The sequence below is a fragment of the Capricornis sumatraensis genome, chromosome X (assembly GCF_032405125.1).
Source record: "Capricornis sumatraensis isolate serow.1 chromosome X, serow.2, whole genome shotgun sequence".
In the NCBI taxonomy this organism is placed as follows: Eukaryota; Metazoa; Chordata; class Mammalia; order Artiodactyla; family Bovidae; genus Capricornis; species Capricornis sumatraensis.
In genome coordinates, this window is record NC_091092.1 from 81,074,965 (window position 1) to 81,102,767 (window position 27,803).

Below are 27,803 nucleotides of genomic sequence, written 5' to 3' on the forward strand. Positions count from 1 at the left end.
GTGATCCCATCATGCCTTAGGAGGCATTATATTTTGTGTACTATGCACACATATTTTAAAGAAATAACATTAAGAGGGAAAGGACAGCTTTTCAAACATTAGTTCCTTACATAAATGGTGATGGTGCTTTATGGCTCCTTTATAATCACCTCACACACCCAGTTACCAAGTAACTCCAAAATAGACAAAGGAGGGCCAGAGGCAAAGCTTCATGGTGAACTGCATCTCTGAGGTGAGTTTTGAATTCCCTGGTTTTTAACTTCCATTTACTGAGGAGTGAAGGTGAGAATCATCCAACTGATGACAAAATAAAACAAGAAAACAGGATAAACAGCAAGGGCTTTGCGGTTTGGAGGCTGGCTATCAGCAAGAAAAGCTGTAGAAGCTAAACAAAACAAAACAAAAGGAATATTTAATACGAATGTCACAACTATTAACATTTACTAAACTTGAATGTGCTTGGCATAGTCTGGGACACAGAATTATATACTACAAGTTCAGTTATATTTGTGACCTTAAAACTGCATTTGGCAGCAGCTGAGAGCTGCTTGGTTCAAGTATAGAAAGCTTCTTTCCTACCATTTTAGATAGAAATCTTTCTAAAAGGGGTTTCTTACACTTTTATGAGAAGCTACTGAACTGTACTAAAAAGGATTACAAAGCTCCTATGGCAAATGGTCTCACACTGTTGTATTTTTTGAGTAATTGTTCTTATTATCAACTGTTTTATTATTTATCTATTTCTCTGGCTGTCCCAGGTCTTAATTGCAGCACACTGGATCTTCATTGCCACGTGTGGGATCTTCACTGTAGCATGTGGGCTCTTTAGTCACACTATGCAGGCTCTAAGTTGTGGCATGTGGAATTTTGTTCTTTGACCAGGGATCAAACCCCAAGCTCCCTGCATATGGAGCATGAAGTCTTAACCACTGGACCACTAGAGAACTTCCTATTGGCTCTTTTAGATGTCAACCCTCTTGACCATTCAGGAAATACCTACTCATCTTTTTATTCAATAATGGTCCTTCAAGGAGATCTTTCCTGAACAACCATCTGGCATCCTACCACGCCAGGTAGAACTGCCCACTTACCTCTTCTGTGTCCCCACTATACCTGGCACAGACTTCCATTGCCCACCTGGAACACTTTATGGCCCTTAAGTGTTTACATGCCTAGACTGTAAACTCAGAGGACAGACACCATGCCTAGCACAGTGCCTGACACATAGTTTTTGCTTAATACACTTTAGCTGAATTACAGGTACCTCTCTCTCTTCTAAGATTCTACTTGCTGAACCCTGTGGGCCTGGACACTGGATAACTAAGCTATTTAGAACTACATGTACAGTAAATCATCAGACTCTAAGTGAGGGAATGAGGGGTTCTTCCATAGGCAGTTTTTAAATAGTATTTGGGAAAGCAATTCTGGCATTCCCAAACCTTAGTTTGGATCACTTCTTGGCTTTTAACCATTTTCTAAAACAAAGAGATGTTACTGCACACAAAAATATTAGGCAGCCTATCTATCCCATTAAAAAGAAGCTAGTGAACACTTTCAGTTTAAGGTGGGATTTCAAGAGAATTTTAGGGATGTACAAATAATGAATAAATAGCATTCATTGCCAATGCTATAGGCTCTCCTTAATCTTTAGCAGAATTTTCTACTGAAGCAGAAAAGTACTATGTAATGATATTTAACAACCTATACTGGGTGGTGCTATAGTACAGTTCTAAAAAGGTATGTGATCTACTTGGGCTTCACACTTGACTCCCCTATTCTCTAGTTATGTGTCCTAGGACAAGTTGCTTAACCTCCCTGTGTCTGTTTCTCATCTATAAACATGGGACCAATAATAACACAGTTTTTATTTATTACAGTTGTTGTGAGGGTTAAATGAGATGACATATATCAAGTACTTCTGACAGTGCCTGGCCTACAATAAGTAATCAGTAAATGTTAAATATTATCATGATTAATTTGTCTGAAAAAGGCTCAAGTCATTTCTCAAGTCACCTATGCTTCCTATACGCCAGGACTAAGCTAGGTCTAGTGTAATCTCCTTTCCCAACCCTATCCATTATTTAAAGATTGAAGAAACAAGAAAGATGTGACTTCACATCTCAGAAGTGCAGATAGCCAACTCAGATAAGATGGACATGATCCCTACTGAGAGCAGATGGCTCTATGGATAACATTAGCACGACTCATATCACTAACGTGACTTATAAGTTACACTGCTCATCTGGTCTTTGTCTCTAACCCATATTTTCAGTCTGCTCTGCTACCACAGAGATAAGTACATTCTTACCTACTATAGACCAGGCAAACATGATGATCACCACAAAAAGCCGGACCATGAAGTTTATTGGTCCTGGCTCAGCCAAAAGTACCAGCCGGCAAACCAGCAGTGCCATTGTCAGGGGAAGTATACAGTATCCCAGCACACAAAGGCTCTGAAAAAAAGATCTAAAAAACAACATATATCCATAAAAATCATAAATATAGTTGATCTATATCATGATACAATTTATTATACAGATTTCTATGTATCGTGGATCATTACTTTCCTCCAGATAGATATTACCTATACCCTAATGTTGATTTTATGAGGATAGACCTCTGTATTAAACATATGCCTTAGTTTTTCTCTCACCATACTCTCCTTCTCTCTACTTAAATGCCTTAACAGTCAGCCATTTAGGACCTACATGATCTACTCTAATTCCTAGAGACCTCTTTCTCCCACTAAACCACTAAGATTTTGTTTCTTAATCTTTTCTGGTTTATAGACCTATTTGAGCATTTGTTGAAAGCTATGGGGCATCTGTTCCCAAAAACAAATGTAATCTTCTAACACAAAATGTTCTGCACATCATTTCAGGGGCTGGAGAGAGAACATCTGAAGCTTACCAAAGGACCCCAGATAATTTAACATAATTTAATTCAACTAGGTTATTTCTGTTCGGTGTCTTTAAGAGAATTTTCTTTTTGCTCTCATTTATTTTGATTTTTCTTTTTGAAAAATATATAACAAGCCAGACTTCCTTAAAAAATCTAAGATATGCAACCTGGAAATGGAAAAAGGATGCATTTAAATAATACTCACATGTTTCCTCCAAGAAGTTTTGAGTTGAGGGTGATGGTAACTGCACCAAACCAGACAATGACAAACACTTCTGCAAACTGGGGCCCTCCATCTTTTTCGCTATCTACAGAGCCTCTTTGAAGCATTCTGTGACAAGGAAATGGCATGAGAATTGCCTAACCGTATTTAGAGCAACACAGTTAAGGTATGGGTTCTCAAACTTTGAATGAGGGTGCTGCTCTATATCTTACCTGAAGATCTCTTATAGGGTGTACAAAAGGAAAATGCCTCAAGTATATGGCAAGGCTCCCTTATTTCAAATTCCAAATCCCTCAGGACTACAAGGGATGCTCCCTTTGATCTTGTGGAAATGTTTAAATGGATTACTGAAGACCTTTTTTGGTTAAGCAGAGGATATAAACTGAAGGGCTAAGTGTGACTCACGGACATGAGGTTGCTGGTCCATATAATACTTTTAAAAGGTTTTAAACTCAAGTTGATATTATTTTAAAATTGGGAGATTTCACATAAAAATATGTATTTCTGGATTTTCTTAAAAAATCAGAAGAGGTTCTATCACTGGGTCTGCATTTCTACATGGCAATAATCAGGTGCAGGTGACACAGCAGCAGATTCCTTCACAAGGGCTTTTGGTCACCAATTTGCAATACATGAATATACACATTTGAATTTGTAATTCTTGGGTTAAGGTTATAGCTCTGGCATTTAAAAATGCAAACAGCCTGTCTGTTTAGTTGTTGATCTTTTAAAAATCAAAGCATACAAATTATCACTAAAAGGCTTTCTTTGAAACTGAGTAATTGAACAATCACTTAAATATTAAGAATTTAACACATAAACCGTTTTGAATTTTGGACTTACACTTGTACTCTGTGTCATTTTTTTCAGTAACAGAATAACATCACTTCAAAAATTCTTTTTTAACAACCTCTTCTTATTACAAAGTAGAGACAAATCACACCGTAAGTCTTGCGCTGCTATGCTATTTGCCAGCACAGGCTTTTGTATTCTATGGTTCTGCATACTCCATTCCAAGTCCTGACAATTTGATGAGATGAATGCTAGCCCTGATCACTTGTTCTCTGGAACTCCTATTATTTCAGCATGGTATGATAGAAAGAGGATTAACTGGACTGGAAGGCAGGAGACTCAGATATTGATTCTAATTCTGTCACCAGATATGTAAACTAGAGCAAATCACTTGATGTCTTAGGACTCCGATTTTATTCTCTGCAAATAAGCAGGATTAAATTCCATAATCTCTAATCTTTCAAAACTAAAAAAGGATATGCTCAGAGCTTTTAATATAAACACTTACATCAGGCACTAGATTATGTCCCTTGATATGGTTATTAAAAGCATAAGATAGAGCACTCCACGTTTTTACCTAAATTACTATGCACTTGACTTTACATTTTAAAAGGGTTAGAGAAGCCAGTAAGAAATTTGAATCTACAATCACAATAGGTTACGCCTGGAAAGGACCCACAACCATCCACTTTTATAGATATGGGAAAGGAAATCCAGAGAGGTTAGGCAGGAAGAGATGTGTAATAATCACAGAGGTAGAGAATGGGCAGTCAAGGAAACCTGAAGTGGAATTCCAGGTCTACCACTGATTGATTATGTGATGTTTAGTTCAGTCCTCAATCTCTTTGAACCTGAGCTTGTCTGTCAAAAGAGGAGAATAATATTCACTTCTTGTTATGGGGATAAGAGAAGGTATTTAAAAATTTTTTTAGAGGCCCAAAGTCACTCTGCTGATAGCAAAGTTAGGATCAGAACCCAGAAATGGATCCTAGTGTAGTATTTTTTCTACTCTACCAGTGGTTATATTACCCTCTCCAGCAGAACTTTTGCTTTCCTTCTTCTGTCCTCTTCCTCTTTACATACAGTGAGTATGGAAAATACAACACTTTGTGAAACATGATCTTGCTTTGAACACAATCACTTCTAATTTAATCTCACTTGTACTTTTAGTAAAATTTTAAAAGAATTATGTTTGCAAATAAATACTACTTTAATTGTTTAGTACTTAAAACTTTAAGATACTTAATTCACTTAGCTTAATGATGGGGGAGGTAAATGAGTGTGAATAAATGCTGAAATGACTAAAATATAGTAATGACTATAGAAATGACTAAAACAGGGTAAGAACTCACTGATAAATGGGGGGGTGTAATTTTCATATCTTTAATTCCATCACTCTTTGAACTGATCTAGAAAGCTACTTGACTTTTTAGATTTAAATGCATAAGGAGTATAATTTGTCAAAGAAGTCCAAAATGAAAAATTCTGAAAATGAAATGCAGTAGAAATTAATAATGCAGTTGAAGTTAAAGTCTTCTATGGACAAGATTGATAAATCATTTTGATACCATGAATCATAAGTAACTGTTAATAAAAATTGGAGTATCCAAAAAAAAAAAATCCCCTTCAATTTTGAAACTCCATGAAAAAAGTTTAGTCTATCTCAAATGACAAAGAAAGGAAATATAAGTACTTACAATGCAAGTGTCACACAAAGGATCAAAGGGCCCCATAAATCCCCTACAAGAAAAGAAAAGACAGAAAATTGTTAAGACACAGGCATATAGTATTTTCTGTCTTTTATTCTGCCAATCTTGGCATTCAGACATCAAGGCTTTCTCTGTCTGCCCAAACCTTCCACCTCTCCTATCCCTCTAGTGGCCTTCTCTGCTTCCCAATTCTGAATGCTTCATATATCCTTTAAATTTTGTTCATTTCAAACAACACTAATCACCCCTCTCCTCAGCTACTACAGTAAAGAATCTGCCTGCAATGCAGGAGACCAGAGTTCAATTCCTGGGTCAGGAAGATCCTCTGGAGAAGGGAATGGCAATCCACTCCAGTATTCTTATCTGGAGAATCCCATGGACAGAGAAGTCTGGTGGGCTACAGTCCATGGGGTTGCAGAGAGTCAGACACGGCTGAGCGACTAACACACACACCACCTACTAAGCCACATTCCAGCAAGCTATCATTAAAGACCAATAGGCAAGGAGTCAGAAGACTTAAATGCCCCACCCTGCACAGTCGGAAAGAAGACTAAAGCCAAGTCACTTCACCAATCTGAGACTATGTTAGACAAGGCAAGTATAATCAGGCTCATCTCAAAAATATGAAAAATGAAGTTGAGAAGAAGTGATGTGCTCAAGTTAATATAAACAGTTAAGTGTGGGGGTAGGACCAGAACCTATAAACAAAACCAGAATCTTCTGATTCTTACTATAAAGTCCTTTCTACTCTACAACACAGCTTCCCTTTCATAATTACTACACTCAACTAGTACAGAACTGTTGTTCTTATAAAGTGAGAAAACAGCCCAACATTGGTAATTTCATAGGGTTAAATATTAACAAATAACATGAAAACTTTTTGAAAACTATAAATGCTCTGCCAATATCAGGTCTAAGCATGGTGGTTCTCAACCAATAGCTGTTGAGTGATTAATACACCAATAGTTCAGTAACATAAAGCTTAAAGCACAATTATCTTCCTCAAACAACATGTAAAAAGGTACATACTACTTCTAACTTTAACTTCACTTGTACATAACTTTACCTGAAAGAGTAATTTTGACACCACTGTGGAAAGTTTGTAAAAGATGTAAAAAAGAAAAATCAAAATCCTAACACTCTAATAGACTATGTTTACTAGGTAAACAATAAAATGTTCATCTCCCAAACTGAAACTCCAACCTATTAAACAATAACTCCCCAATATCCCCTCAGTCCCTGACAACCATTTTACTTTCTGTCTCTATAAATCTCACTATTTTAGGTACCTAACCTAAGTAGAATAATATATATTCTTTTGTGTAAGGCTTATTTTACTTAGCATAAAGTCTTCCAAGGTTCATCAATGTTGTAGCATGTATCAGAATTTCACTCTTTTTAAAGGATAAGTAATATTCCATTCATATATGGTACATACCATGGTGTATATAACATACTTCATTTACTCATCCATCCACCAATAGACCTTTGAGTTGTTTTCATCTGCTGCTATGAACATGGGTATACAAATATCTCTTTGAGTTCCTGCTTTCTAGTCTTTTGAGTATATACCCAGAAGTGGAAGTACTGAATCATGTGGCAATTCTCTACCTAATTTTCCAAGGAACCACCATGCTCTTTTTCACAGTGGCTGTACCATTTTACATCCCCACCAGTAGTGCACAAAGGTTCAAATTTCTCTACATCCTTACCAATATTTGTTATTCTCCATTCCTTTGATAAGGGCCATCCTAATGGATCTGAAGTGGCATCTCATTGGATAAGACAGCTTTTGTGAGGAAGAAACTTCAGCCTCAGAAAAGTTACCTGTCTTATCCAGGATCACACAGCTTGTGATGGAATCACTATCCAGAATCACACAGCTAGTGATGGCATCACTATTCAAAACCCAGATTTGTCCATGCTCTTTCCACTATATACCAGCTGTAAGGCGATGGGACCCCACTCCAGTACTCTTGCCTGGAAAATCCCATGGATGGAGAAGCCTGGTAGGCTGCAGTCCATGGGGTTGCAAAGAGTCAGACATGACTGAGCGACTTCACTTTCACTTTTCACTTTCATGCACTGGAGAAGGAAATGGCTACCCACTCCAGTGTTCCTGCCTGGAGAATCCCAGGGATGGAGGAGCCTTGTGGGCTGCCATCTATGGGGTTGCACAGAGTCAGACATGACTGAAGCGACTTAGCAGCAGTAGCAGCAGTAGTAGTAGCAGTAGCAGCAGCAGCAGCAGCAGCAGCAGCAGCAGCAGCAGCAGCAGCAGCAGCAAATCATCTGTCAGCTTCAACCCACAGTGTACTTTGCTGAAAAAGCATTCTGACACTGCATCCAATCACCACACAGTGATGGCACATTTGCCACATATCTGACATCCCTATGTTACAGCAGAAATGCTGCCAAAATAGAAGGTACACTCATATCCAACATCATTGTTACTATTCTCAAACAACTGAGTCTTTTTTTTTTTGATAAAGGGTACTAAGAAAAGCCAAGAATGTTTGAAAAGAAAAACTAAAAGTCTAACAATTTTGAGAATAAATTCTAAATAATAGCATAATTTTCTGCAAACACTGTTTTGGAATTCTTAAAGCAGTCAACAATGATTATTCTGAAAATAGAAATGTCAATAAAGTACTATTAATTTGTTAATCCTTAATGGGTATTAGCTATTACTCTAATGTAACATTTAAACATTTTGTCTTTCCCTTGGAGATCATTAAGTTTCTTGGCTGAACAAAGTCACTATGTGTTTGCCATTTACAGAAATATTTTTTGCAGTGTCTATTGCAGCAGGTGAAAATATACAGTCTATATTTATTGATGAGGACAATATATTAAGCAAAATCTTCCAATCTCTGAAATTCCATCCTCAATTTTTAACTTTTTTCAAAACATTCCTCTATAATATATTCACTTACATATTTTTCATCCTGTAAAATGATATCAGTTTTATTACCACAAAGCCTTATAAATGCTTATGATAAGGTATGATGAAAAACAGCAAAGCCTCAAAAACCACACATACTTACAATCTCTCAAAAGAGTATTACTTTTCCTTGGGTACAAAACATGCATGAATTTTTTCCCAACAGCTTTTAGATCACGCATCTGAAAGATAAAAACAATATGCTGTACTGTAATGACCAAGGCTACCAAGTAGCCCCTTGAATTTGCTCAATTTTTTTTTTTTTAATTTCAATCCAACTCGTCTAACTCCTTCACCATACAAACAAACCAGAGAGGTGGGGTTTTTGTACTAACTCCTTTTTCTATTAACTTTTCCTTTAACTCCTAAAGCCAACATCTAACTTTTACTATATTCATCAGTTCTGTTGATTTTGATTTTTTAAACTCTGCAAAAGAGAAATATAGCCCTCTTAATATGCTACTTAAAGAAATGAAAATAATAGCACTAGTAAAATCTGTTCTGCAAAACACAGCATCTAACTTTCAGTTCAACATGATAAGGTCACAAGAGCCAAATGGCCTGCTCCTAAGCTACCACACTCTTCACAATATGTAAAATCAATTAATTTTCAACATTCCCATTCATTCTGGAAAAAGAATCCTAGAAGTCAGATTTTTAAAAATCAAGACATTTGAAGAAGGGTACAGTTATTTAACTTCTCAAAATATAGTTGAGGTAATTCTGTCCTAAGTTTTTCACCTAAAAATTTCTTCATGTCATTAATAGTTATTTGAAAACATGATTTTTAATGGTTGTTAACCGTTCTACCACATAGCTGTAACATAATCTACTTAGCTAATTACTCTTCTGTTCAACTTTTCCCCACTATAGACTGCTGTAACAAACATCTTTGTATAAATATTTTTCTTTTAAAATTATCTTTGTATTGAATTTTTTCTCCTTATACTATACCTAGAGAAACAGAATTATCACCTTAAAAAAATGTGAACGTTTTAAGTTCCTTAATATCCATTACAGCCAAAATGATTTCCAAAAATTATTCTCTAGGGGAGAATCTTAAATTTCAATAAATAAAATACACTGAAAATTAGTGAACCAAACAAAAATATTTTACAAAGTGCTATTAGTTATTTAGCCCATGACACTGAACAGAAATTCTCTCAACTCATCTAACTTACAATGGTATTCTGAACAGACTCATTTAATGTAGAGCTGTCAAATTCCCGAATGCGCGATCTCACAGGAATGGTGATTTCTCCTTCCACAGGGATGTCTTGTGAGATAGATATATCAGAAAGGCCTGCAAACTGAGAAGAGTTAGGGAAAAAATTTAAAGCTTGTAATAAACTGCAGGATTCCCCCAAAGACATCATTTCCCAGTGAGCAGGGCTATATCTTTTTATAGGGTTTTATACAGTTTTTAAAGTAAGGTGTTAGTTCACCAAACACTGAACAGTACAGTAAATTAAAATTCTCAAATACTTGTTTCTTTTAAAGAAGGAGATGGAATATGATGAAAAATATTATAAAGTAAATGGCACAGATATTTTATGGGCTTTCCTAGTGGCACAGTGGTAAAGAATCTGTCTGCCAATGCAGGAGACACGGGTTTGACTCCTCAGTCAGGAAGATCCCCTGGAGAAGGAAATGGCAACCCATTCCAGTATTCTTGCCTGGGAAATCCCATGGACAAAGGAACCTGGTAGGGGGTCAGTCCATGGGACCACAAAAGAATCAGAGACGACTTAGCAATGAAAACAACAACAATAGATATTTTCTTGGCCTCAAATAGTTTCTTTCAAGCATGAAATCTTAACAGGACATAGCTAGTAAGATTGCAGAACTATTGAAAAAAAGTGACCTTTCAGTGATCACATCTTAGCACTGTCATTCTTTTACACTTCTGCTCTTTAGTGGGCTCTAGTGGCCTCTGCTGGCTAAGAAGGAACATTATGTAAAATCTAAAAGAAAATTGGGAAGAACACAGAAACAGTAAAGCACGTTATTTATCCTCTTTTTTTTTCTTTTACCAGATTGTTGGCAACCACAGGACAAATAACATTTCCAAAGTGAACTGCAAGACTGCAAACTTTTAAACTCTTACATTCATATGTCAAATTTGATTATTGTGACTGAAACTCTAGAATCTTCAAGTTCCTAAGAAAAGAGAAGCAATCCCTCCTCATACGGTTCTTGGTCCAATGGGTCTAATGTTTAGTGTGAAAAGGTTGCAGGTAAATGAAAAACAAGACAGTACAATAAAATTTTAGAAAAAATGAAGTTCTTCAGAAAACTTATAAAAAACAACTTTTTGATCACAGTTTTATTAAAAGTACTTGAAAATTCTCCACCCATTAGACTGGCAAAAACCCAAGTTTGACAACACACTCTGCAAGTAAAGCTGAGGGGAAAGAGCACTCACTGTTGGTGGGAAGGCAAAATGGTACTACGCCCTACTGAAGATGAATCTGGCAATATCTAGCAAATTTACATATGGATTGCTCACCATTTTTAGGAGTCTAAAGCAGTAAATATATAAAAAGACACATACACAAAGCTCCTCATTACAATACTACCTGTAAAAGCAAAAAAAAAAACAAACAAAAACAACAACAACAACAAAAAACAACCTAAGAATAACCCAAATGTCCATCAACAGAGAACTAGTTGAATAAAGCATGGTATGTCATAATGGAATGCCATGCAGCTGTAAGAGGAATGAGGATATCTCTAAAGAACCATCTGGTTGGCCAAAAAGTTCCTTCAGTTTTAAAGTAAACATAAAAGACACATTTTTCATCTTCTCCAAAAACTTTACTGAACAATGTACTCACCATCTGTTCTACTACCTTCTGTCAGTTTTCAGGCAACTACGTAATTCCATCTTCCCAAAACTTTTTATCTTTTTGAGCAAAGAACTATTCTAGGCGCCTTTTACAATCTTCTAGGGAATTAAATTTTTTTTTCCATTAAGAGAATTTTATAAAGACCAAAATAAATGGAAATCTGAAGGTGCAATATCTGGTGAATACAGTGGATGAATCAGAACTTCCCAGCCAAGCTATTATGTTTTTGCCAGGTCATCAAAGAAACGTGAGGTCTTGTGTTATCCTGAGGAAGACTATGTATTTTCTGTTGACTAATTCCAGACACTTCGCCAAGTGCTGCTTTCAGTTGGTCTCACTGGGAGCAGTACTTATTGGAAGTAATCTGTTGGTTTTCCAAAAGGAGCTCATAATAGAGGACTCCCTTCCAATCCCACCATGTACACATCATCTTCTTTGGATGAAGACCAGCCTTTAGTGTGGTTGGTGGTGGTTCAACCTACTTGCCCCATGATCTCTTCTGTGGATATTGTCCAGCAGTGTGGAACTTTTTATTGCCCAACACAATTTGTTTTTTAAAACGGAATGTTTTCGTTATGTTTCAGTAGACAATCACATGTGAAAATATGGTCAAGAAGTTTGGGGATTTTTCCTGCTTAACTTATGTGGAACTCAAGCATCAATTAACATAACCAAGCTGGTGCAAATGATTTTCAATACTTCATATGTATACTTTGAGTAGGTCGGTGATTTCCTGCCTGATAATATAACTTTGATTGTTCTCAATTAATGTATTGATTTGATCACTATCAACTTCAACTGTTCTACCCAACCATGGAGCATTAACTAGCACACAAAACTTCCCAAAGCACTTTTGACATGTTCTATCCGTCACAGCACTTTCTCCATATACTGTACAAATCTTTTTGTGTTTCAGTTGCATTTTTACTCTTCTTGAAATAATAAAGCATGATATGCCAAAAATGTTGCTTTTCCCCTCCCATCTTCAATATTAAAAATGGCTACACAAAAATTCACCAATTTTGGTAAGTTTTTAAAAAATGAATGTGATATGACAGCTGTCACAAGCTAACAAAACTGGTTCAAATGAAGTTAAAGACAACTAAGCATTTCTTCTCAGTAATCACCCTCTCTGGTTTTTTTTCAGTCTAACCTTATTGAAGCTTTTGATGGCCAAGTCTAAGTAATCTCTCCTGGTAAACGTCACAATGCACTTGAAAAATGTGGGTTATTTTCAAATATCTTTTGATATTGATTTCTAACATAATCCCACAGTGAGTGAAAATGGCAACCCACTCCAGTACTCTTGCCTGGAAAATTCCATGGACAGAAGAGCCTGGAGAGTCCATAGGGTTGCAAAGAGTGAGCCACAACTAATTGAGCACAAGAGAACAGATTCTGTATAATTTCAATACCTTTAGATCATGAAACTTTTGCACTTTATGTCCCTGGATATGTTCCAGTGTCTCTGAGTCTACAGTCTATGGGAACGTGAATAGAATTTGTATCCTACTGTTGTGTGAACTGGTTAACAGTGCTTTTCAGATCTACTATATCCTTCTACTTCTTGGTATATTCATTTATTAACTATTGAGAGTTTGATATTGAAACTCCAAATAAAAATCTTAGTTTATCTACTTAAAAATAATTGTAATATACAATGGAACTATATGCAACCTTTGCTATATATGCTGCACTTTGCTTGAGCAGCCGTAAAGAGAGACCCCACGTCCAAGGTATGAGAAACCCAAGTTAAGACAGTAGGCACTGAGAGAGGGGATCAGAGGGCAGACAGAAATTACAATCACAGACAACTAGCCAATTTGATCACGTGGATCACAGCCTTGTCTAACTCAATGAAACTAAGCCATGCCAATGGCTGGGACATGGTGGAGAGGTCTGACAGAATGTGGTCCACTGGAGAAGGGAATGGCAAACCACTTCAGTATTCTTGCCTTGAGAATCCCATGAACAGTATGAAAAGGCAAAAAGAGAGGACACTGAAAGATGAACTCCCCAGGTCAGTAGGTGCCCAATATGCTCTGGAGATCAGTGGAGAAATAATTTCAGAAAGAATGAAGGGATGGAGCCAAAGCAAAAACAATACCCAGTTGTGAAAGGGACTGGTGATAGAAGGAGGGTTCGACGCTGTAAAGAGCAATATTGCATAGGAACCTGGAATGTCAGGTCCATGAATCAAGACAAATTGGAAGTGGTCAAACAGGCGATGACAAGAGTGAACATCGACATTTTAGGAATCAGTGAACTAAAATGGACTGGAATGGGTGAATTTAACTCAGATGACCATTATATCTACTACTGTGGGCAGGAATCCCTTAGAAGAAATGGAGTAGCCATCATAGTAAAAATACTCCAAAATGCAGTACTTAGATGCAATCTCAAAAAAGACAGTATGATCTCTGCTCATTTCCAAGGCAAACCATTCAATATGACAGTAATTCAAGTCTATGCCCCAACCAGCAATACTGAAGAAGCTGAAGTTGAATAGTTCTATGAAGACCTACAAGACCTTCTAGACTAACACCCAAAAAAGATGTCCTTTTTATTATAGGGGACTGGAATGCAAAAGTAGGAAGTCAATAAACACCTGGAGTAACAGGCAAATTTGGCCTTGGAATACAGAATGAAGCAGGGCAAAGGCTAATAGAGTTCTGCCAAGAGAACGCAGTGGTCATAGCAAACATCCTCTTCCAACAACACAAGAGAAGACTCTACACATGGACATCACCAGATGGTCAACACTGAAATCAGATTGATTATATTCTTTGCAGCCAAAAATGGAAAGCTCTATACAGTCAGCAAAAACAAGACCAGGAGCTGCCTATGGCTTGGATCATGAACTCCTTATTGCCAAATTCAGACTGACATTGAAAAAGTGAAGAAAACCACTAGACCATTCAGGTATGACCTAAATCAAATCCCTTAAGACTATACAGTGGAAGTGAGAAATAGATTTAAGGGACTAGATCTGATAGACAGAGTGTCTGATGAACTATGGATGGAGGTTCGGGACATTGTACAGTAGACAGGAATCAAGACCATCACCCTGGAAAAGAAATGCAAAAAAGCAAAATGGCTGTCTGGGGAGGCCTTACAAATAGCTGTGTAAAGAAGGGAAGTGAAAAGCAAAGGATAAAAGGAAAGATATACCCATTTGAATGCAGAGTTCCAAAGAATAGCAAGGAGAGATAAGAAAGCCTTCCTCAGTGATCAATGCAAAGAAATAGAGGAAAACAACAGAATGGGAAAAATCAAGAGATCTCTTCAAGAAAATTAGAGATACCAAGGGAACATTTCATGCAAAGACAGGCACAATAAAGGACAGAAATGGTATGGACCTAACAGAAGCAGACGATATTAAGAAGAGGTGGCAAGAATACACAGAACTCTACAAAAAAGATCTTCACGACCCAGATAATCACGATGGTGTGATCACTCACCTAGAGCCAGACATCCTGGAATGTGAAGTCAAGTGGACCTTAGGAAGCATCACTACAAACAAAGCTAGTGGAGGTGATGGAATACCAGTTGAGCTGTTTCAAATCCTGAAAGATGATGCTGTGAAAGTGCTGCACTCAATATACCAGCAAATCTGGAAAACTCAGCAGTGGCTACAGGACTGGAAAAGGTCAGTTTTCATTCCAATTCCAAAGAAAGGCAATGCCAAAGAATGCTCAAACTACTGCACAATTGCACTCATTTCACATGCTAGTAAAGTAATGCTTAAAATTCTCCAAGCCAGGCTTCAGCAAAACATGAACCGTGAACTTCCAGATGTTCAAGCTGGTTTTAGAAAAGGCAGAGGAACCAGAGATCAAATTGTCAACATCCGCTGGATCATCAAAAAAGCAAGAGAGTTCCAGAAAAACATCTATTTCTGCTTTATTGACTATGCCAAAGCCTCTGACTGTGTGGATCACAATAAACTGTGGAAAATTCTGAAAGAGATGGGAATACCAGACCACCCGACCTGCCTCTTGAGAAACCTGTATGCAGGTCAGGAAGCAACAGTTAGAAGTGGACATGGAATAACAGAATGGTTCCAAATAGGAAAAGGAGGACGTCAAGGCTGTATATTGTCACCCTGCTTATTTAACTTCTATGCAGAGTACATCATGAGAAATGTTGGGCTGAAGGAAGCACAAACTGGAATCAAGATTGTCGGGAGAAATATCAATAACCTCAGATATGCAGATGACACCACCCTTATGGCAGAAAGTGAAGAGGAGCTAAAGAACCTCTTGATAAAAGTGAAAGAGGAGAGTGAAAAAGTTGGCTTAAAGCTCAACATTCAGAAAACTAAGATCATGGCGTCCGGTCCCATCACTTCATGGCAAATAGATGGGGAAACAGTGGAAAATGTCAGACTTTATTTTTCTGGGCTCCAAAATCACTGCAGATAGTGATTGCAGCCATGAAAGTAAAAGACTCTTGCTCCCTGGAAGGAGAGTTAGGACCAACCTAGACAGCATATTCAAAAGCAGAGACATTACTTTGCCAACAAAGGTCCTTCTAATCAAGGCTATGGTTTTTCCAGCAGTCATGTATGGATGTGAGTGTTGGACTGTGAAGAAAGCTGAGCACCGAAGAATTGATGCTTTTGAACTGTGGTGTTAGAAAAGACTCGAGAGTCCCTTGGACTGCAAGGAGATTCAACCAGTCCATCCTAAAGGAGATCAGTCCTGGGTGTTCATTGAAAGGACTGATGTTGAAGCTGAAACTCCAATACTTTGGCCACTCCAATACTTTGAGAAGTGCTGACTCATTGGAAAAGACCCTCATGCTGGGAAAGATTGAGGGCAGGAGGAGAAGGGGACAACAGAGGATGAGATGGTTGGATTAGGCATCACTGACTCGATGGACATAGGTTTGGGTGAATTCCGGCAGTTGGTGATGGACAGGGAGGCCTGGCGTGCTGCAATTCATGGGGTTGCAAAGAGTTGGACACGACTGAGCGACTGAACTGAACTGATATGCAAACTTGTTTGGTATTTTCCAAGTCTCTTATAAATGTGTTATCATATTTTCATAATTTTTAAAAAAAAGCACAAGAGAACTAAGCACTTCTTGCGGCCATCTTACAAATAAAACCAAACAAACTTTTTCACCACCTCAATATTATGGCGTGTTAAAGAAGAATGTGAAGAAAAGTTTGTATACATGCTACATCTACGAAAGGGATACAAATATATATTATATATATACACATACACATATCTGAATGTTACCTTCTAAAAATAAGAAATAAATCATGCAATATGACTTAGAAATGATCCCTGAAAATATAGTCTTCCCTCATGACTCAGACAGTAAAGAACCCGCCTACAATTCAAGAGACCTGGGTTGGGAAGATCCCTTGAAAGAAGAAATGGCAATCCACTCCAGTATTCTCGCCTGGAGAAACCCATGTACAGAGGAGCTTGGCAGGCTACAGTCCACTGGATCACAGTCAGTCAGAATGACTGAGAGACGGAGCATGCACACACAAAGTGACTTAAGTCACATGTAATGTAAGTAGTATTTATAGATTTTTTTTAAAGCTTCCTATTTAGGAAAGGAGGGGAAAAGGTGGAGGAAATAAGGAGAGAAGTTAGGCTTCTTAGAATACACACTGCTCTGTATTTATGACTTGTATTTATGACAGAATTATTAAACAAAATTAAAATTTAAAAGTAGTCCCTAAAACTGAAAGAAAAACGGAACAAATGAACCTGCTAAATTAAATACCTAACCACACAAAGAGCAACTATCTCAAGTGAGTTTAGAACACTGTAGTTTGATTTCTAATCAGGATACAGAAAGCTGGAATGAGCTGGAATCCACTAGAACAATGAGAAAAAGCTAGATTAATTACAAAATCATAATTTTCCTTGAACCTGTCAGAGCTGAGGTTTTAGGGCAACCAAGTATCATGAAAGAAATCTAAGGAAAAACAGGCACTTCCAAGAAGAGATGGGACATGAGCACTGGCTCATCTGCAGCAAAGCATGAGAACAACACTGGGCATCACAGATGGTAAAGAATACAGCTAAAACTTAAAATGAACTGCTAAAGACCACGTGTGGACTGTTATGACAGGATAGCACCCTTTTAAGCATTAGACATAGGGGGAGTTCACATCCACTTGCAGGCTCTTCTCCACAGACTTCCACTGATCCAGGTGTGGCGGCGGGAAGCAGCTGCCTCTTCTGAGAAAAGCAGAGAGACCAGCTCATACCCTTCTCTCCTACAGAAAAAGAGCCTTAAAGCTGCTTGGGGAAGATCAGCAAACCCTGTTGTTTTCAGAGCACAGGTGAAGACCCACTGTGGCTGGGGAAAGGGAAAAGACAAACCTCGCTACTCCTGGGGGAAGGATGGGAAATCATCATAATGCCAGGCTATTAGAGTCTCCTTCAGCTAGGGGCTTCCCTTGCAGCTCAGCTAGTAAAGAATCTGCCTGCAATGTGGGAGACCTGGGTTTAATCCCTGGGATGGGAAGATCCCCTGAAGAAGGGAAAGGCTACCCACTCCAGTATTCTGGCCTGGAGAATTCCATAGACTGTATAGTCCATAGCGTCGCAGAGTTGACCATGACTGGGCAGCTTTCGCTTTCAGCTAGGGAAAGAGACAGATCACTGAGAAAGTCTCACCCAGGAGACTCAGGGACACAGGGCAGAGGGTGGATCAAAACAACAAAAAGTCCCTACCTCCCAGGTCTCCACCACCAGACTACAATTATGGAGTAACAAAAGCCAGCAATCTAGTGCTAAGGGAGGGGCTAGAGCTTAGAGAGAAACCCACTATTTTATGCAGAGGCAAACAGAATGCAGAAAACGAAACATGGAGAAGAAACATTAAGAAAAACACTGGGCAAACCTACTGCCCTCCCTATGCACAAAGTAATAGGAGAGAAATTTGAAGCTGATGATGCATTTGACAGTTCCCCTATCAAGGACAAAAGCCAAATACAGGTTCAACTCCTTACTAGACTGACTTAATCCCTATAGTAACAACTTAACAGAAAAGATGTGCCATTTCCAGGCAGTCTCTACTACTAAAAATGATAGCCAGCAATCAATAAAAAATTACCCCCTCCCCATAAACACATACACGGAAAAACAACACACTCTGACAACACAAAGCAATTAAACCAAACTCTGAGGTGACTCAGACGTTATAATTTCAGCAGAAAAAGTTACTATATGATTAATATGTTAAAAGGCTCTAGTAGAAGACATATGCAAAAATGATGGTGAATTTCTGCAAAGAGATAGAAACTGTAAGAGTCAAATGGTAATGCTAGAAATAAAAGAACATAGTAACAGACTCAACAAGGTCAAATAAAGAAATCAGTGATAGGTCAGTGAAAATTATCTAAATAGAAACAAGAGCTAGAAAAGAAAAAAAAACATATATCAAGTCATTCTACTGTATACCTTAAATTTATACAACATTATATGCCAATATTTCAATAAAACAGGAATAAAAAACATAAGACCACCCCAAACAGAATACAGCATGCAAGACCTGTGGGGTTGATATTAAATAATCTAATTTGTATATTATTGAAATCCCATGAGAGAGATAATGGATCTGAAAACATATTTGAAAAGATAAAGGCTGAACTGTTTTCCAGAATGACAGAAGACCTCAAATGATAGATCAAAGCCCAGAAAACCCCAATCAAGAAAAATACCTAAAGACAAAACAAAAGCAAAAATCCACAAACCTAGACACACTCACACTGAAAACCAAAGATAAAGAGGAAAACCTTAGAGACAACCAGAGAAAAAAAGACATTGCAATCAGGAGAAAAACACAACAGACATCTCACTCAAAATAATGTAAGAAAGAAGACAAACACACCTTTAGAGTGCTGAATGAATAAAACTGTCAACCCACAATTCAAAAAACAACAAAAGTAGCTATTAAAAATGAAAGGCAATACTTGTCTCAGGTTCATGGGAGACCACCAGCTACATCCATGGACCATGGGGCTCCGTGCAAGACACATCCGCCTGTGCCTTTGGCCTCTCCTCTGGAAAGAGGAAAAACATGGAGCAAAGGGAAAAGGCCCTGAGGTCATCCATACTAAACTCAAAGGCCCAGAAACTTGGAGCCTTCCAGAATATCCGTGACTTCCTGTTCCTGATGTCCCAATGAATAGGACATCAATGAAAGTTGAAATGACAGCTGTCTTTTCAGGCATATGTGATTTTGCCATGCAAAGGAACCAGAATCACAGATAACAAAGATGCTTCTCAGGACGGCAAACTCCAAACACTTTTATTCATTCTCCCAGTATGATCTTAGAATCAAGTATCTTTTGAAAACCGTCTACATACTTAAAATGGGTGAATTTTACTGAACAGGCATTATACTGTAGTAACATTGATTGAATTAAAAAGCCATTTAAAGAAGGACTAGTTTTAACTTCTTTGAAACGACAATGCTGCTGTAAAGCAATGACTGACTATTTCCTGCCTTGGATGAGGGAGAACTGCTTTCCCTTTTGGTTTCTCAAAGAAAAGTGTAAACCTCTCCTGCTCCCTAAAATAAAATGAAATAAAATTAAAGTTTAACAGCATCAAAACATGAATTATTATTTTATACACATGAAACATACTCTAACCAACTTTCAAGGTAACACTGTCTTTGCTGAATAAAAGTCTTATAATAACCCCCCCCAAAAAAGATGGCAAAATAGACTTTTCTCAGATGAGCAAAAAGCTGAAACATGCATTCCAAGAAATGTTAAACGATAATCTTCAGAAAGGAATATGGTATCAGAAGGAAGTTTGGATTTACACAAGGAAATGAAGCTCTCCAGAAGTGGTTTAAATGAAAGTCAACATAAAAAGCACTGTTTCTTATTTTTAATGATTCTAAAAGATAACTGCCTAAAGCAGAGGTCACCAAACTTTTTCTGTGAAAGATCCAAATGTAAATATTTTAGGTTTTGAGAGCTAAATGGTTGCTGTTGGAACTACTCAACTCTGCTTCTGTACCATGAAAGAAGTCAAATACATAAAAAAAATGAAGTGCAGCTGTGTTCCAATGAAACTTTATTTATAAAAATAGGTGGTGGGTCAGATTTTAAATTATAAAAATACAACATTTAGGAGAGAGCTGGAAATTTGAACACTGACAAGACATTTGATATTAGGGAATTATTGATTTTTTTACATGTACTAATGATACTGTGGTTATGTTCTTTAAAACAGAATTCTTATCTTTTAGAGATACATATTAAATATTGATTAATGTAATGATGCCTGGGATTTGTTTTAAAATAGTATGGAAGGGAAATGGGTAGGGCTACAGAAGAAAGAAGACTGGCCATAAATTGGTAATTATTATTGAAGGTTGGGTACACAAGAGTGCACTTTACTATTCTACTTTTGTATATGTTTGAAACTTTTCTCAACAGAAAGTTAAAAAATAAACAAAAAATTCCTAATTTTAGGGGCCACCTAAGTTCGTTTTTCTTTCTGCCTCCCCTACCCAGGCCAAAATGAACCTAAATATAAACAAATCTCTAGATCTTAAGAGTTTACAGGAAATATGTGGACAGAGGCACCTACTAAAAATACCACAGCCAAATACAGAAAGTGGAGAATTCTACAAAAGAAATGACTTTAAACAAATAAATTACATCAAAAAGAGAAGGACACATATATTAAAAGACATTTATTATCCAAGTGCAATTTGACCTTGTTTGGATCCTGATTTGCACAAACTGTAAAAACACATTTTTTTTTTAGAAAATTGGAAGGTGAACAGAGATTAGATGATATTAAGGAGTGATTATTATTATGTTATGTGTGATAACCAAAGTAAACAAACAGACCTTACCTATTAGAGAAACATAGTGAAGTATTTATGGGTAAAGGAATACATCTGGGATTTGCTTTAAAATACTCATAAAAGATCATGAAAGACAAGGAAATACTGAAGAACCATTACAAACTGAAGAAAACTAAGGAAAAATAACAACTAAAAGCAATGTGAGATCCTGGGTAAGATCCTGGAACAAAAAAGGGCATTTGTGGAAATCCTGGTAAGATTCAAATAAGAACTATAGTTTAATAGTGTTGTATCAACGGTAGCTTCCTTGTTCTGATCTTTGTACTGTGGTTATATACAATGTTACCACTAGAGGAAGCTGAGTGAGGGCTATACAGGAACTCTGGGCCATTTGTGCAATTTTTCTGTCTAAAATTAGCTCAAAATAAAAAGGTTATTTTAGAAAAAAATGTGATGAAATAAATGAAACAATAGAAGAATGCTGAAAGTTATATGAGATTTATTATACTACTCTTTATTTTATTTAAATATTTGAAGAACTCTCCTGGTGGTCCAGTGGCCAAGATAAGACTCCCAAAATAGGGAACCCAGGGTTCCATTCCTGGTCAGGGAACTAGATCCCACATGCCACAACTAATACCTGTCACAGCCAAATTAACAAATAAGTAAGCAAACAAACATTTTAAAAAATAAAAGTAAATATGGTAAAATATTTCACTTCCTTACTTCTGTCACCATCTCAAACTGCTCTCCTCTTCTCTGATCAAACTGCTCTTAACTCTCTTACTTGCTTAATCCTTTTTAATCTGTACTGGTGTTCCCACAACTTTACTGACATTGCCAACAATGACCTCATAATCAAGAAATATATGAATCCTGGGATATCCCTGGCAGTCAAGAGGACTCTGTACTTACAATGCATGAGGCATGGGTTTGATAATGGCATCCCACTCCAGTACTCTTGCCTGGGAAATCCCTTGGACAGACGAGCCTGTAGGCTACAGTCCATGGGGTCGCTAAAAGTCGGACACGACTGAGCGACTTCACTTTCACGCATTGGAGAAGGAAATGGCAACCCACTCCAGTGTTCTTGCCTGGAGAGTCCCAGGGACAGAGGAGCCTGGTGGGCTTCTGTCTATGGGGTCGCGCAGAGTCAGACACGACTGACACAACTTAGCAGCAGTAGCAGCAGGGAACTAAGATCCTACATGCTACAGGTTGTGGCCAAAAATAAATAAATAAAATCTGCAATTAAAAAAGGGAAATATAAGAATTCTTTCTCGGTTTTGTCTTCTGAATATTCTTCTGCACTTAATGCGTAAACCACCTCATTTTGAAGTCATTATTCTCTCTTCACTACTATGATACTGTCCTTTCAAATTCCAGGATTTCGTGTTTTGAGTTATCTTGTTGCCTGCTACAGCTAGGGTAGGCAAGGCAGTGCAGAACGAATGGGCTTTGAAGCCGAATGGCCCTACCTTGGAAACAACACTGCTGTAAGAATTAGGTAACACCTGCAAGTCATGTAACACGCAATCAACGCTCAACATGTGGCATATGGAGAGCCTTGGTTAAGGGTGCAATTCTCCTGGAGGCTGCTGCTGCTAAGTCACTTCAGTTGTGTCTGACTTTGTACAACCCCACAGATGGCAGCCCACCAGGCTCCCCTGTCCCTGGGATTCTCCAGGCAAGAACACTGGAGTGGGTTGCCATTTCCTTCTCCACTGCATGAAAGTGAAAAGAGAAAGTGAAGTTGCTCAGTTGTGTTCGACTCTTAGCAACCCCATGGACTGCAGCCTACCAGGCTTCTCTGTCCATGGGATTTTCCAGGCAAGAGTACTGGAGTAGGGTGCCATCGCCTTCTCCGAGCACAGGGAGCTAACCACTCCTAAAAGACCAAACGTAAGATTAGAGGATTGAGGTCAAGTATGAGTACTGTGAGGACTTCCCTGGTGGCTCAGACAGTAAAGCGTCTGCCTACAATGCGGGAGACCTGGGTTTGATCCCTGGGTTGAGAAGATCCCCTGGAGAAGGAAATGGCAACCCACTCCAGTACTCTTGCCTGGACAATTCCGAGGATGGAGGAGCCTGGTAGGCTTCAGTCCATGGGGTTGCAAAGAGTAAGATACGACAGAGCAACTTCACTTGAGTACTGTGATACAAACCTGGTCTCTTGGGAGCGGAAGAAAAAAATGATCCAGTCAATCACGCCTATGTAATGAAACCTCAATAAAAACTAGATATGTGGGTGAGCTTCCCTGGTTGGCAATATTCTACATACTGTCTGTCATATATCAACGTATCAGGAGGGTAACAAGGTCCTGCCTTTACTCCACAGAGAGAAGACAAGGAAGCTTTGTATTACAAACTATCTCAGACCTCAACCTACACATCTCCCCCTCTTGCTGGTTTGGACTGTACCCTTTTGCTATAATAAAAGTGTAATTTTAAGTATATCATTGTCCTGAGTTCTATGAGTCATTCTAATGAATTACAGAGCCTGACCATGAAGTTGTAGGCAGTAGTTCAGAAGTGAGGGTAGTCCTGGGAACCTCCAAACCTGTGGCTGGTATATGAAGTGGCCAATCTTTTGGAAGACTGGGCCCTTAACTGGGGAAGTTTGGCCTAACTCCAGTTACTTGGTTTTGGAAGTGACTGTAGTCACTAATGGAGAAGGAAATGGCAACCCACTCCAGTACTCTTGCCTGGAAAATCCCATGGGCAGAAGAGCCTGGTAGGCTGTAGTCCATGGGGTCACGAAGTGTCAGACACAACTGAGCGACTTCACTTTCACTTTTCACTTTCATGCACTGGAGAAGGAAATGGCAACCCACTCCAGTGTTCTTGCCTGGAGAATCCCAGGGATGGCAGAGCCTGCTGTCTATGGTGTCGTACAGAGTCAGACATGACTGAAGCGACTTAGCAGCAGCAGCAGTAGTCACTGAAGTGCCATGTGATTCCCACTCACCCCTCATCCCAACCCTTCCTCAATCTCTCTTCTCCAGAGACTCACTAACATTGCTCAGTGAACTGAGTCAGGATCTGAAGCTCTCCAGCCCCATATATGAGACAGTGCTACCAGGCCCTCAGCTAGTGGACCTTACTCTCTGACTAGCCCCTTGGTGAGGATAAAAGGTGACTTGGACCTCATGTTCCTCCCCTTCTTCTATGCTGGCAGGCTTGTGCACATACATACATATATGTGCATTTAAACACATGTGCACACTTTGCTGCCTGACTTGGGCCAATGAGAGGAGCAAGTAAAGGCAGGGCCAAGAACACACAGTAAATGTGGGGACTGCAGCCTTAAGAAAGCAGTTGGGAACAGATGACCAACTACTGACCAAAATTCTGAAGAGAAAAAGAAGTCAACAAGGTCAACAAGTGGGCTGGGGCGGGTGAAACCAAGCAGGAAAACAACTTGGTCCAAGCAGGTGGGTAGGGGCTTAGTGTCATGGTCCACCTGGGACCAACATCCTTCCAGACCCTAGGCTACAGCGATTATTATGGCTCTTTTTTCTGCTCCTTAAATAGACAGGCAATAGACAAGCATTACCCAAGATTCTATATTCTCAACTCTATACAGATGATTCCAAATCAATCTCTCTAGTCCTGACCTCTTGTGAGCCCTGAAGTCCAGATTTTAGTGTCCAACTACCTGCTGAATATCTACTGGACGGCCTGCCAATCAATATCTGGAACTAAACATTTCCAAAAGTGAATGAATCAACATTTAGGGCCCTCATCCTCTTCTATATTTCTGTTCAGGGTATCATTTTCCTCCCACCTATCTATAGCCTCGTTTTTCAAAATGTGATACCGGGAGCAGCAGCACCATCTGGGAGCTTATTAGAAACGCAGGATCTTAGGCCTCATCTCAGACCTATTAAAAGAGAACCTGCAATTTAATAAGATTCCCCAGATGATTGCTAGCATGTTAAAGTTTGAAAAACACTAAGACACATTCTCCCTAGCACTGCAAATCCTCGAGGATTCTGCCTTTCTCAAATCTTCACATCTACTGCTGCTATAATCCAGGCAGCCATCACTTCACTCCAGAACTACTGCAACAATTGCACGGTATTCTAGATTCCACACATTTTCCATGGTAACTTTCCCTTTGTTATGTTGTCAAATTCATGATTTAAAACCCTTCCCTCCTCAAAAATTTCCACTGACTCATTGTTGCCTGTTAAACCTCCCAGCATAGTGGTCAATAAAAGGAAATAACACTTATTGCATGATTATTATGTGCCAGGCACTCTACCAAGTGTTTTATGTGTATTAACTTATTCAATCCACTGAACAACCCTGTATTACTTTATCTCCATTTTACAGATAGGGAAACTGAGACATGGAGAGATTTTGGTAACTTCCCCAATATCCCACAGTGAGTTAAATGACAAGAGCATAGAACCAAACCTAGACAATTTGAACCCCAGAACACACAAAGCCACTGTTCTATACTGCCTCTCTACTACAGTAGCTTTATCTTTTAAGGCTTCTTTTCTAATACCTCCCTGTGCTTCAACCAAAGTAATCTCTCTGTTGTTCTACAAATACATTAGTATCTCCTAACCTCTGTATCTTCACCGATGAGAGTCTGTGTAGCATTAATGGTAATAGTCTTGGTTTCAGAAGCAGACCCAGGTTCAAATTTCAGCCTGGTCACCTTAGGGAAATCATCAAATCTCTCTGAGTCTCATCTCCTCACCTGCAAGTAAAACACAGTCTAAAAACCACCTAACTGAAACAGTTGCTAGAAAGTTTAGAAAATATGCAAAGGATGTCTAGCACAATCCTGGCACATATCAGGTAATCAATCATTCATAGCTTTATGCTCACATCCTACCCATCCTTTGAGACTCCCTCAAATATAATTTCTACCATGTTGCCTGCTTCATCACCTCAACAAGACATGATAGCACCTTTTAAATTATGTTAAAATGTTATGTGTAGCTTTCTTACAATGTCTTATGTTGGCATTGTATGTTTGTCTTATGCCTAAAATCAGACTGTAAGCACCATAAGGACAGGACTCTTGTATTTCTTAAAGCAACTAGCATAGTGTATTACACTTTGTGGGAGTTCAACAAACACTGCTGAATAGAAGTGTATTGGATACAGAGTAATGAGTAATCAGAACCACTAAAATTAATTGGGGGAAAGCTTCATAAAAGAGACGTGGGGCAGTTTAGACGAAAAACAGGAACTAAAAGCATCTAAACTCCTGTAACTATGGCATACCATGCCCTATGCTTATATTAGTTCATTTAGTACTCTGACTCTGTGGTGACTTACTATCATTTTCCAAAAGGCAAAACTGGGGTTCAGAGTGATTTCCTCAAGGTCACAAATACTCCATGAGAACTTGGACCTACTCACTCTCTTTCACTGTTGAATCCACCATGCCTAAAAGAGTGCCTGGATCATAGTGGATGCTCAATAAATATTTGACAAAAGAATGAAGAGATGAACAAATAAAGCTAGTAAGCAGAACCATAACTAGAATTAGTTTCACCTGACTCCCAGATCAGTCCTCTACTATGTTGACAATTTAAAACAGAGAAAAGGAATGTACCATTTATTGAGCACCTACTCATAAACACTATTTGGGACATGACTAAATGTTGTTTGGGAGGTGGGATGGGGGCAGAATGTCGAGTTGACACTACTCAGTTATGGTACTAATTTTATTAGACATTTCACATAAATTATGTCATTTCAACTTCCTAAAAACTCTTTGAGGCAGGTATTTTTATCTCCATTTTACACATGAAGAAATACTCTCCATTAAATGACTTGCCCAAATTCACACAAGTGCCAGAATGGGTGATTCCAGGCCAAGTAACATTAACTCCAAACCCTGTGTTCTTAAATACATGTTCAGGCTTTGGACTTGTAGTACTTGCAATAGAAATTCTGTCCTCTGCAGACAGGAGCAAGAGATCATCATGAAGTGGACTGCAAGAGCTGTGACAAGGGAGGGCAGGGATTAAAACAGGACGACTGGGGTTCACTGAACAAATAAATAATCAAGTTATAATATCCCATGAGAATCAATCTCTCATTAATCCCAGAATCCTGCTACTCCCTCGAGGACTGGTGACAAGTCTCGATAAAATAGGGGACAGCAGATGCAAAGATACTTAAATCGCCTGAAGCTCAGCATTTAACAAAATGAAGGGGAGGAAGACAAGTGGTGAGAGCCTGTGAAAGGAAAGTGAATTGAGAGTTTCACAAGAAGGCGTGGAAAGGAGGGGGGCGGCAGCGAGGGGAATGGGGGGTGGGGCAGTTAGCCCAAAGAACAGGTAGACGGTTGGGACTGGATCTGGCATCTGATACTGGAAGGGCCTGTCGGGAGGAAGGAATTCCAGTACTCTCAAGTACAAGCCCGTTACCCTACTTCCTTAAGGGGCACTTTGCCTCACCCTCGGTCCCCTTTGTCGTAGATCCCAAGCTCACCAGGGGCCTGGGCGTTGTTGTCCCCGGGTCTCCTGGAGACTCCACCGCTTCTGCCATCCTGGCCCTCCTCCCGGTCGCTCCCACAGGCCTTTGCGCAACCTGAGACGTGGAGG

At 38.7% G+C, this 27,803-nt stretch overlaps 1 protein-coding gene across 1 annotated transcript; it reads right to left on the bottom strand.

Annotated features, from left to right (window-relative positions):
- YIPF6 (Yip1 domain family member 6) lies at window positions 1-27,803 on the bottom strand. The gene is made up of 7 exons (XM_068962575.1): window positions 27,691-27,803; window positions 9,751-9,879; window positions 8,673-8,751; window positions 5,614-5,656; window positions 3,107-3,232; window positions 2,309-2,466; window positions 1-385 (listed from the first exon to the last, which is right to left on the bottom strand). The coding sequence occupies exons 1-7, from the start codon at window positions 27,745-27,747 to the stop codon at window positions 267-269; spliced, it is 711 nt and encodes a 236-aa protein (XP_068818676.1). The 5' UTR covers window positions 27,748-27,803; the 3' UTR covers window positions 1-266.

Bases quoted from the DNA above. Each gene is read 5' to 3' on its own strand.
- YIPF6 (XM_068962575.1), bottom strand. From the start codon at position 27,747: ATGGCAGAAGCGGTGGAGTCTCCAGGAGACCCGGGGACAACAACGCCC. The intron at 9,880-27,690 runs GTGAGCTTGGGA...AACTCTTCTCAG, and splicing joins CAACAACGCCCAGGCCCCTG to TTTGCAGGCCTTTCTGATAT. The intron at 8,752-9,750 runs GTAAGTTAGATG...TTTATCTTTCAG, and splicing joins AGTCTGTTCAGAATACCATT to ATGCGTGATCTAAAAGCTGT.